Here is a 13472-nt window from a genome sequence, read left to right on the forward strand (position 1 = left end):
TTAGGATTAAAAAGGTAACATATATATTCAAAAATAATATAAGTAATACTATACTTAGTATGCTTTAAAATAGTAAAAACTACATAAAAAGTACTACATACTATATTACAATAATTAACAATTATTTGACACTTTCAATTCTATCAATGCCATATAAATTAGGATTAAAAAGGTAACATATATATTCAAAAATAATATAAGTAATACTATACATTACAATAATTAATAGCTTAAATATTTAAAAGTTATATAAAAAATATAATTGACTCTCTAAATTCTATTGGTACCACATAAAATGGATTATATGATAAACGTATATTGTTTGAAATTGACGAAAAAGAAACTATAAATTACAATAATTAACAAAAAAATTCGCTCGACTCCAACAAATCTATCAATTAATGCCACATAAATTGGGACATGGGAATCACATATATTCTTTAAAAATTAAGTTCAAAATGTACTATAAAATACAATAATTAACAACTTAATATAGTAAAGAGACATATAAAAAATAGTTAATATTTGAAATTTTGCATGTGCCACATAAATTAGAACAAAGAGAGTAATAAATATTATTTTCAAAATTCTGTAAAAAAAGGTACTACAAATCACAATAGCTAACAATTTAAAATATTTTTACAATCATATAAAAATTTCAATAACTTCTCAAATTTCATAATATATGACATAAGAAGAGGGAATAACCAATATATTTATAAAAATAAATGACATATAAAATGAAATGGAGAGAGTATTAGTTTTTGAAAATGGAAAAGGACAAAACACATATAAAATTAAAACACATATAAAAAAAAGTTAGTTTAACTCTCAAACATAAAAAGTAACATATGTTATTAAAAACTTTAATAAAAAGTACTATAATTTACAATAAATAATAACTTAAAATATCTACAAGACAACAAAAAAAAGACTAATTTTTGTACTGCTTGTGTCACATATATTAGGATTGGGATGATTTTAAAATTTTAATTTTGGTTATACATTATAAAATAGCCGAAAAATTGAATGATATAATTTTTTTAAAAATAATCGAATGAATCGTCCTATCGATAACCCTAATGTTACTTCTACTCTGTTTATTTTTACTTAAATTTAGAAAGATATGCTTCATTTCTACCCTCAATCTTATTGCTACATTTATTTGCTATTTAAAATTGAAATTAAAAAGACAAATGACAAATAAGTTTCTATATTAGCTCACTTATGAGCAAAATATATTATAACAATCTTTACTATTTTTATAACAATACATAAACTATACTCCCTCCGTCCCATATTAGATGGGCACTTCCAACTTTACACGGTGATTAAGAAATCATTAATACATTGGAAGACTTCACCATTTTGCCCTTTCTTTATATCAATGCACATTGAAATGAGTTACAAAAAATACACATACAATATAGGAATGGTCATATTAATTGTAGGGGTAAAATGGAAAAGAATTAATTAATTCTATCCTAATTTAATAAGTGCTCAAATAATATGAAAAAAAAAAATTTAGTAAGATTCTCATCTAATATGGGACGGAGAGAATAACAATATAACTTTGTTAATGTTGGGCCCGGGCAGCGCCCGGGCTTTCGTTACTAGTATATATATATATGTATATATGTATATATATGTATGTATGTATGTATGAAAAGTTCACATATATCTCTATATTTACAAAAGTGATAAAATTAATTTTAAATTATTTATTTTGATTTTTAGTTTTTTTAAATAATATATATAAACTTTTTCGAACATAAATTATTTTTAAATTCTTTTATTATTATTTGAATTTCTTATTCTTATTTATTACTCCCTCCGTCCCATTTTATGTGGCAATTTTTGGATTTCGAGATTCAAACAAGTTTATCTTTGACCGTAAATTTTTCATAAATCTTTTAAACATTTTGAATTATCAATTATTGTGACTTATAGTACTTTTTACATAGTTTACAAATATATAAATTTTGTTTCAAAAAAATTGAAGATTCCATGTGCAAATTCCCGGTCAAACTTAAACTGTTTGACTCTCAAAAAACGAAAAGTGTCACATAAATTGGGACAGAGGGAGTATTATTTTGAGTAAAAATGTTCTTAAGCAATGTAAAATGAGTAAGTGTGTTGGTTAAATAATACTCCCTCATTTTCAAAAAAAGTGGTCTAGTTTGACTTGACACGAAATTTAAGAAAATAAAAAAGACTTTTGAATCTTGAGTCCTAAATTAAAGTTATGTTAAATGTACAAAATTGCACTTTAATCTTGTGGCCTTAAACATGCCATGTGGAAAGCTGAAATTAAAATGTTATTAATAAAGAAAAGAGGTCATTCTTTTTTAAACAAACTAAAAAAGAAAGTGGGTCATTTTATTTTTTTGAAATAGAGGGAGTATATATGATAAGACTAGACTAACGTTTGGCCATAGATTTCCAAATATTCTTGACAAATATTATTTGGGTGAAATTTCACCATGTGTTTGGCCATAGTATTTGGGAAATATATTTCACTTTTTTAGAAAAATATGATTTATACCCATAAGGTTTAAAAACTATCAAAACTAACCATAAATTTGTATTACAAGTCAATTGGATCTTCGTTGCAACAAATAACAAGTAGTGTCCATGACACTAGAGCAATGTGGTCGTTTGGAGTGAGTGCAACAAGATCATTTCATACATCGTGTAGTAGACAAAGCACATGATTTTGTTACCCTGAGCCGATTGTTTATCATTTTCATCAACAACCATATCATCACTTTCATATTCACTGAATATTTCATCACTACTTTGGTGTTCACGTAAAAAATTATGTAATACAACGCAAACAACTACTATAGAGGGTGTTTTTGTAAAAAATAAAAGTTTGGTGTAAATTTCAATTTTCAAAAGATCCCAAATAATGAGAGTTGACCCAAATACTAAAAAAAACTAGTATTTGGGAATTTGAGATATTTACCAAATAATGACAAAATATATGGACAAACACTATTTACCAAATTTTTCCCCAAATAATATTTGGGAAATCTATGGCCAAACAGGCCCCTGAGTACCACACTATAGTTTGTTGAACTTTCATTTTTTTCTTTTTTATCTTATAGCTCGGCGGTAGGTATTAGATAATTTATTCATTAAAACAAGGACAGATAGAAAAAGTCCACCTAGTTTTTTTTTTTTTTTTTTTATCTCATGTGACTTAAATCTAAAATTATATACTAATTCTTAACTCATTTCATTAAATTCTTAAAATTTTCAACTTCTTTTGGTTAGCTTATCGCTTTATTAGTTTGTGCTAGTTCCACAATTATAGAAATAAATGCATCATTTGTAATTCATCCATTTCATTTTACTTTAACTCCTATACTGAAAATAGATAGATATCTCATTCCGTACTTTGCAGCTCAACTAATCTAAATTTATGCAAAAATATTTTCCTCTGCTAAATAATGTGTAAAAGCATGGAATACACTATTAAAAACTAGTTTAGATATTTATGCACCGTCAACACTTAATATTTATTCCAATTTATTAAAAGAGCTCAGAGAGAAGGTGAGGAGGTCACTGGTCAGCATATTTTCTGCATGCTCACTGAAGTGAAATATGATACCTAGTTGAGATAGCAGACACCTCGTGAAATAATTGAAACGCGCCCATGTCGACCTGTACACCATCAGTATTAAAAAGAGAAGAAAAACATACAGAACCATCCTGGTACAGATCTTGCACAAAACATAAACAACAAGCCAAATGCACATTTGATAGTAGGTTGCTAACTATTATAACAAACACTTGTAACCTCCAAACACGAAAGATAACATCGATCAAAGGGTGTTTTTAACAGAACCAAAGATACGATTCTACTACATCCACGAAACGTGACGACACCATTAAAGTTGCGGATCACAAAACGACATAATACGAAAGGTTTTAGTATAACATGAAAGTACATAAGCATGTTCTCTAGAATTTGCAGATTCATTCACAATAAGGCTGTGCATTTCAGTAAAACTTCTTCTCTTTCAAGCTTTCAGCAGTTTCCTTGAGGCTTTCAGCCAAGGGAATGAATTCAATACCCAATTTTTTGGCTCTTTCAATGTTAACCTGGTACATTGGCGTAAATGGCTTATCATCAGCACACCTGGAGAGTTTAACCGAAAACTTTGAGCCAAGAAAACAATTTCTAGTAAACCATATGAAATCAGCTACTAGCCACTCAACTTTATGTACTTTGTGAAACACGACACGTCAAAATCAAAGATGCACATTTCACAAATAAAACTTACTTTTCTGGAAGCTTCATTGTAGGGTAAAGCTCGCGCAATATCTTTACTATCTCAGAGTAGTGTGCAACTGACTCCACCATCAAATATCTACCATTTGCTGAAGGATTTTCAAAAGCCAGAATATGCGCGAGGGCAACATCTTTCACATTAACCCAACCAAGTGTAGAATTTGGGTATGTTTCAGAACCTGCAGTAAAGCAAAATGAAACTTCACCAATGAATTCCAACATATTGTAGTAACATGAACAGAAAAAAAATAAAACAACTAAGTTCAGATGACGAGATCAAAGACAAATCAGCTGCTTTAAGATAAAGCATACCATTTAGCAATTGTAAGATGGCAGCAGCACTTGTATTAAGTGTTGGTTGCAACAAACTGCCTATAACCATTGCTGGGTTTATTGTAACCATATCGAAAGCTTTCTCTTTCACAAACTTCCACGCAGCATCCTCAGCTAATGTCTTCGAAAGCACATACCAGAGCTGGTAAAAGCAACAAAAGATGAGTCCATAATTAGCTCCAACCCCACCCCCCCTATCACCAGGATCTCCCCCAAAAGAAGATTAGTGTATAAAGACACTTGCCAGAAAATAGCAGAATAAAGTTTAAATATGTGAAATCTAAACAGAAATGATTGAGCACCAGTTAAGATGATTATAATGAGCATTTCTGATTCAAATGTTTCGACAAGAATGTGTAAGATGTAAATGGAACACTTCACATAACTTCTTTGATAGAATAAATAAATGGTTTAATTGTTAAAGGAAATGGAATATTCAGGTGATACTAGAACTGAATTCAACTATTTTCAAATTTCAAACCTGGCAGTTTGTGACAGTGGAGCTTTACCATCAGTTCCCTCTGCCATAAATACCTCTATATAATATTGAAGAATTTCAATCATTTTAGCCAAAAGAAAAATGACAAATCCTAAAAAACCATGCCTGGTGGATTTTGTAATAAAAAACACAGAGTTCAAATCAGACTAAAAAGTTTGTGAAACTAAAATATCACAATGGCGTCAAACCCCCAACTTCTATTAGAGAAGCAATGCACTTCACCACTGGACTAGAAAGCCAAGTACTCTACCGCTGAGTTAGCAACCCGAAGAAAATATCAAAAATATTGTGTAGATCCAATCCAAAGAAAAAGAAATAAAGAGATTAGCACTAGTTGTCAAGTAGTTCTATTTTATATTGCTCAACAGATTATGAAACAGCGGCGCTGCAGATGGAAAACAAAAAGTCAACTAAAGCACCTGTGATTCTCTGCAAAAGTCAGGATCTGACCACCATGTTTCATCAACCACCACTTCAGGGGTTCTTGGCTTGCCATTGAAAGCAACTGCAGCAACAGATGATGTCAAAACCACTCTTCTAACAGATGGTGTCTTCGCAACTGATTCAAGAACATTAAGTGTCCCCTTCAGTGCAGGATCAATCAACTCCGCCTGCACGTTAACAATAGGGCTAATCCATTACATCAACAGATGGAAAAACCAAAAACTAGAACAGAGAAATACGAACAACAGATCCAAGATGACTACCACCAGTTTTGTAGGTAAGATTTTCTTACATTTAACTAATAAATTTCCAAAAGAATAAGCTTGCAAAGGTAGACATCAAAACCTATGTTGCTCAGACTCTTCAAAAATGTTGTCGCACCCATGTCAGATCCTCCAAAACACACTAGCTTTGAAGTATCCAACATGCACCAGGGGACATTTTTATAGAGTCTCAGCAACATAGGTCAAAACTATATTAATCAAGAAAATTGAGTGAGGAACCTGTGGATCCTTGACTCCAAGGTAAAAAGGAGATGCTGTATGAAATACACCTTCACACCCCTCAACAACAGCATCAAAGGAACCTTCTTCCAGTAGGTTTGCTTTGAACAAGTGGAGTCTCTCCTCAGCTCCATCAAGGGATGTCAAGTGATCTGTCTTTTTTTTATCATCTGCAGGGGGATTTCAAATTTAAAAAAATACACAATATAAAAGCACTTAAACAGGGTCAAATTAGCTTACAAACACTTTCGCTTTATCTACACGTTTAGGGCATAATCAAACCATCTTATGCTAACTCAATACTAAAAAAAACTATTTCATCAGATTTTAAGTCAAGCCTCTCTACTTCTACAAGGTACGAGTAAGGTCTGTGTACATTGTACCTGGACCCTACATTGTGCAATTACACAGAGTATGGTATTGTTGTTCTTACCATCCAACAATTAAATACTATAATATTATTAAACCTGTCATTCTCAGAAAACTATTTCAACAGTAAAATAAAAAAAATTAAAACAAACCCAGAAAGCAAAACATAAATATCAACAATTTGAATGTTCTCAGACTTCTAGTACTCTCTGCAGGTGGATTCAAATAATAATTAAAAAAAGTACATTAATAGAACACAATAATAAAAGCACTAAACAGGGTCAAACTAGCTTACAATCACTTTCGCTTTATCTACACGTTTAGGGCATAAACAAACCATCTTAGTCTAACACAACACTAAATAAATTACTACATTACATAGCTATTTCTGAAATAGCCTCTCTACATCTACAAGCTAAGATCCGTCTACATTCTACCCTCTCCGACCCCACCTTGTATGTATGTTGTTGTTGATTGTAATTAACATCCAATAATCAAACAATATAAAATTATCTAACCAGTCATTCTCAAATAAAAAAAAACTTTAAAAAATTAGCCCTAGCTTATCTAAAAAATAAATACTAAAATTACAGAAATTGAACATCAAATCATTTAAATGTTCATATGCGATGAAAAAACAAAAAGATCACAAATGATCAGATAACTTCAGAAATCCATTTTTCACAATTCTGTTCAAGGGAAAATGAACTTTTTTTTTACAGAGAGGGATAAGAGTACAAACTCGGATCGCGAACAGTGGCTTTAACAGTATAACCACGTTGAAGCAAGAATTTGACTAGCCATGAAGCTATGTAGCCTGAAGCTCCAGTTACACACACTGTTTTCGTCGCCATTTTTGTGATCTCTCTATCTATTTTCACCTAACAGCACACTCTGTGTGGAGACTGAGTGGTGTGAAAGCCGACAAAGCTATATTTATAGGGAAAGAAATATTTTCCGTTTTATATTACTCGGCTCATGTTAAACTGATATATATAATTTTATTAAAGTTTAATATATACATATAGATTTTACACAAATTTCATTATATTTTATCACTAACTTTTTCAAATTACAAAAATTCCTTAAATTTGGTGGAATCTGGATACATCTCAAAATGATCTAATACATCGCGTCTTAGTTTAGGATACATCCATCAAAGTCCTGATCCATTGCATCTCAATTTTGAATACATCACTCAACGTCCTGATACATCATGTAAAGTGATGTATCTGACTGACACATCGCGTAGAGTAACGTCCCAACACATCGTGTAAGTTCCACTACATCGTAAAGTGATGTACCTGACTGATACATCGCGTAAAGTGATGTATCTGACCGATACATCGGGTAAAGTAATGTATCCGATCGATACATTGCGTAAAGTGATGTAGCCGACTGATACATCACGTAAAGTAGAGATTTTTGTAGTTTTTTTTTTAAAAAAATGATATGAAATTTTAAAAAATATAATAAAATAAATTGTATATTTAGGTAATTTTTCCACATATTTATATCCTTCAACTTACACAAATAGACACTAGAACTTGTATAAAATTAAATATATACACATGAGTTTTACATGATATAATACACATAAAACACTATGTAGGTTTCACATTATCATACAAAATACCACATAAAATATGTGTATTTATTTATTTAATTTTATATAAATTTAAGTATCTGTCTAAAAGAATTGACAAAAGGAATCTAACGTTGAATAATAGGTTTTTGGTCTCTTACGTACTGTAGTTTATTAAATGGAACACTTCAATTTTGCTTGGTATATATAATAAATGAAATAGAAATAACCTTTGCTTGAAAAATATCTTTACAAGGACAAATTTAGTTTTAAAAAAGTTTGACCAAAAAAATAATGCTTTAAAAAAGTTAGGTAGTGGCTTTTATAGTTGGGGATATAAAGGAGTGATTATTTTATCTTATGTAGTTATCAAGTTGGACTTTTTTTACCGTTTAAAATAAGTAAATTAGCTTAATGTTTAAGAGAGTTGTCAAAATTTCTTCTATTTTATCTTTTATTTATAATTTTTTAGGTTATAATTTCAAAAGAGTTAATTATTCATATTGATGATTTTACTTTAAATTGTTTAATATTTTCAAAAATAGTTTGAGAATAACTAAAAGGGTAAAAGTGGAAAGTATTGTTCAATTTATGTCCTAAACTTATTTTTTTTTCTTAATGATAAGATTGCCTCAACAATTCATTTATTTTGAAATGAATGAAGTAATAAAGAATAATAACGAATAAATTTTTTTGGATAATAAAAGATTTATTCATTAAAAATAATTAAGATGTTGTAAACATATTTATATTATAATGAATATCGGAGATTTCTTTGGAAAAAACTATGGAATCCTAATTGAAGATCAAGTTAGTTTTTCCCTATAAATAAATAATTTTTCTGCATTATAATTCATATCTAAATATACCTCAAACATGTATATCACTCCCGAAGAATAAGAAAGTGTTCTTTTTTTCTTTTACTTTATTATTCTTATTCTCATTGATTTATATATTTGGTCCTTACTAGAATTAATAACACAAAGAGGACCAAATTCATTTTTGAAAATGTAAATTTATTTTCCAACATTATTGATATGTCTGAATGAACTAAAAAACTATTTGTAACATTTTGAAAGGTAGAACAATGAAAGCATTCATAACTGATTGGCTTTTATATAATTTTTGTCCGTTAATAAACATTATTCCTATATATATAATTTTACTGGATAAAAAACTAAACATGCATCGAAATTAAGGGTGGCAGAATAAGCAATTTATATGAGTATCTATTTAAATTATTCATTTTAAAGAATTAGGTACTCAACTCATTTAAAATGGATAAAAAGTAAGTCAAACTCATATTATTCATTTAAAAGTGGATAATTAAATGGATAAAATAGCTAAAAAAAAAAGTGCATTCATCCAAAAAAAAAAGTGATATTAATATTTTTTGAGGTGTAGGTAATCGGGGGTAGAGAGGGTGGGGTTGGGTGGGATAAGGAAAAAATCTATTTTATTTTATTTTAAGTAGGGATTGGAGAGTGGGGGCTGGTAGTAGGGGGGGGGTAGTGGTGGAGCCGAGGTGGGGTTGGGGGCTCTGGGTAGTAAAAAATAAATTAATTTTTGAGGCGTTGGAGTTAGGGGTGAGGGTAGAGCCGTCAATATGGGCTAGGGATGTTGGGCCGGTCTGTCATAACTCGTGATTTAATAGGGTTGGGCTAAGATTTTTGGAGTCCATTAGAGCTTTTTAACTCAACCTGAATATACCTACTGATTTGTGGGGATTATAATATGAGTAGGACCAGCCCGTGGATCAAATAAAAATCAATTAAGAAATAAAATTAAAATAGAGTATTAAAAATAACAAGACTCCAAACTCAAAAATTATATAAAATTTTAAATATTAAAATTTAAATACAAATTATGGTTATAAAATATGAGTTATGCAATTCTTGAAATAAAAACCCCTAAAATTTCTAGGGAATCTCCATGTAGACCGTAACTTATTTACCGGCAGTCATCTTTTCTTGGTATTTTCCATTTTCTTATAAACTACTGATGAAAATGGAGATGTTAAGACATCCTACCACAAGTTGATTCAAATGTGCTTAATGAAGATGATGTTTTGGCATTAGATACACCATAAGTTTTATGAAATTTTTCTAAGAAGTTCATTTATCACTTTTTTATAGATGAAACAATGTCATATTTTTTTATATTTTATTGTGATCATTAAAAATAATTAAGTTAATATTTCTATTTAGTTATTTTTACTTTTACTTGAAATCAAACTTAATAAATATTCTAAAGATAATTTTATTTGTGAATTTGATTAACAAGTAGTAACACTATCACGTGTAATGATTTAAAAAAATAGTAACACTAACACATGTAATATTGTTTTGTCGATATTTATGATAATATTTTTAAATAATAATTTGATTTAAAAAATATAAAAATATACTTTAAAAAAAGTGGGTTGGCCGGCACAACCTATAGCCCACGTACTTGTGGGTTGGGTTGACCATTTTTTGGCCCACAAGAAAAATAATCCAGCTCGGCGTAGCGCGTCAAATTTAAAAGTCTGTATGAGTTAGTCCGGATAGGGTAAGTCATTCCATATTAACAACTCTAGGTGGAGGGTGGACAGGCGGGGTTGGGGGCCGGGAGAGGGGTGGGGGTGATACAAAAATAATTTTTAAAAGTTTTAATTTTTTTTTTCTGTGTGAGAGAGAATGAAGAGTGAGATAAGAGATTTTGTTTTTGAAGCTTTTAACATGATCCCTATTATAACATCAATATCTATATTTACTCATATTATTCATTGTAACTCATTTTTATCCATTTAAAATATGAGTCGAGTCGAGATTTTATCCATTTACTCATATTATTCATTTTTGATCGATTTATATTCGACTCGTTGTCACTCCTAATTAAAATAAATAATTTAAAAAATAGGACAATAATGTTTTATTATACTTTTTACAATATAGTCATTAAAAAAAATCAATCCGAACAGACCATTCTCATCCTTACCGTCTAATAATTAATAAATACTACAATATTATTAAACCAGTCTAAATGTTTCAACAGTTAAAAAAAATTTGAAACTTTAAAACAAACCCAGAAAGCAAAACTTAATTATCAACAATTGAAATGTTCTAGAACTACCAATACTCTTCAAAAATAAAAACATTAGCCCTAGCTTATCTTTAAAAAAAAAACTAAAATTAGCCAAATTAAAGAAAAAATGACCAAAATGGTCATTAATATATGTATAATGCTTTATTTTGATCCTTAATATATTTCACTTGATTGAAATAATCCTTAATATATAAGAAAAATGTTCATTTTAGTCCTTAATGTATTTCATTTGATTGAAATGATCTTTAATATATAACAAAATGTGTTCATTTTGATTCTTTACCCTAAATCTAATAGATTTATATATAAAAAAAGGATTAAATTTAACTATAAATTGTACTGTAGATATTGAAATTTTGTGGACTCTACAAGACGCGTTCAATTTGATTTGAACTTTACAAGGTGTGTTTAGTTCCCATTAGGATTCTTGGAGGATATATACTCAACCCTAAATCCTAATTCATGCATATATAAAGGGTACTATATTCCTTTTAAGAGGCATCTGGAAAATTCCGCAAATTCACAAATAATTTATTGAGAGATCAAATCCAAATCATCCTAATTAGAGAAATACGTCACTAACGGCCCCGAGTCATGAAAATCTTATGCGATAAGAATCACCTCGAATCATGGAAATCTTATGCGAGAAGAATCAAAGGATGAACAAAATTGTACTCACAATCTTGATCAATATATAAAATTATGTTTCTTCCTTTTTTATTTATGATTGCAATTTATTTTGTCACTTTAAAATTCGTTGCAACAAATTGACACACCAAGTGGGACCAAATTTGTCATTTATCTCTCCTTTTATAAATCAAATCTACAAATATGAAGCCGCAAAGATGAAAAAATGATTAGTACTACCCTCGTCTTTGAGTTTCATCAAGTCTCCACACCGACAAGTCTTGAAGCAGGGGAACATTTTAGACACTGAAATTTTGTAGGACTTTACAAAACATGTTCAATTTGATTTGGACTCTACAAAATGTGTTCATGTCGATATAAAGGGTATATATTCCCTTTAAGAGGCATCGTGAAACGGCATAAATCATATGAGAGAGGAATCAAGAAATCATTAGATTTGTACTCACAATCTTGATTAATAAACTTATATTTCTTCAAATTTTATTCGTAATTGTAATTTATTTTCTCTCACTTTAAAATTTATTTTCCAAAATCCATTTTTCAATATTCTTGCAAGTGAAAATGAATAAAAAAAATTAGAGAGAGAGAGTACAAACTGGGATCACGAACAGTGGCTTTGACAGTATAACCACGCTGAAGCAAAAACTTCACCAACCATGAAGCTATGTAACCTGAAACTCCTGTTACACACACTGTTTTCGTCGCCATTGGCCAACAAAAGATGTACTTATAGGAAAGAGAAAAAATATGCACTCTTTTATTTTATTTCTAGTTTTCCACTCGGTGTTGAATTCGAGCTAGAAAGTTCAATATTGAATTTTTAATTTTCTACTCGGTGTTGAATTCGTGCTGAAAAGTCCAATATTGGGGCTAAAGCGCTTCTAACAAAGATGACTCAGTACCCAAGGGGGTTCGAACTCCAGACTTCTTGATTAATGATAAAGGAGTACTTATCACTCTATCATAATCAATATGTACTCTGTTTTATATTACTCGGTCTATGTTGGACTGACTGATAAGTTTTAAAAAATAGGAAAATTAAATGGTTAAGCAAACATAAACTAGTCAATTAGTCATCATACAGATAATATTAGTTAATTACCATTCGCAACATAATTACGTGGATTGAAGTTTCGAGTTTGTATAATTCACATGTTTGTATAATTCGAAATTTGTATAATTGTTTAAAGTTCAAATGTTTATGTTTATATAAATTTGTTATTTCAAATTTAGACAAACATAACCACGAATTATACAAACGAGACAACTTAAACTGTAGCTACAACCCGTAAATATACAAACTATAACTATGGAGCATAATTAAGTTTATTATAGTGACTGTTTGCGAAAATTTCCCCAAAAAATAGTATTAGTAATATTTTAAAATACGTGTCAACTTAACTCATTTCATATCTAGTATTTTCTCTGTTTCGATTTATATGTCATTATTTTAGATTTCACATTTTTTTTAAAATTAGGTAAATTTATTGTTATGACTATAATTAATTATAAGAGTAAACTAGGAACTAAGTGTAAAATTATTCATTGATTTCATAAAGTGGACAAGTATTGTTAGACATCTCAAAATAGTATAATGGATAACTATTGTTGGACGGATGGAGTATTATATACTCCTCCGTTTCTATTTACTTGTTAAATAATTTTTAATTTGATTTTTTTTACTTGTTATTATTGACATATTAA

At 29.4% G+C, this 13472-nt stretch overlaps 1 protein-coding gene across 3 annotated transcripts; it reads right to left on the reverse strand.

The window, feature by feature from the left end:
* Positions 1-3741: 3741 nt before the first annotated feature.
* On the reverse strand, positions 3742-12416 carry LOC102584718 (cinnamoyl-CoA reductase 1-like). 3 transcript variants are annotated; one of them, XM_015304518.1, is made up of 6 exons: positions 12365-12416; positions 6080-6249; positions 5552-5750; positions 4613-4775; positions 4293-4479; positions 3742-4147 (listed from the first exon to the last, which is right to left on the reverse strand). In XM_015304518.1, the coding sequence occupies exons 2-6, from the start codon at positions 6211-6213 to the stop codon at positions 4009-4011; spliced, it is 822 nt and encodes a 273-aa protein (XP_015160004.1). In that variant the 5' UTR covers positions 6214-6249; positions 12365-12416; the 3' UTR covers positions 3742-4008. The 3 variants fall into 3 exon arrangements, with proteins under 3 accessions (XP_015160004.1, XP_006365623.1, XP_015160003.1); XM_006365561.2 differs by lacking the exon at positions 12365-12416 and adding an exon at positions 7191-7376 and having other exon boundaries at positions 5552-5743; XM_015304517.1 differs by lacking the exon at positions 12365-12416 and adding an exon at positions 7191-7374.
* Between the last annotated feature and the right edge of the window lie 1056 nt (positions 12417-13472).

This window comes from Solanum tuberosum, unplaced genomic scaffold (genome assembly GCF_000226075.1).
Source record: "Solanum tuberosum cultivar DM 1-3 516 R44 unplaced genomic scaffold, SolTub_3.0 scf00559, whole genome shotgun sequence".
NCBI classification, from domain to species: Eukaryota; Viridiplantae; Streptophyta; class Magnoliopsida; order Solanales; family Solanaceae; genus Solanum; species Solanum tuberosum.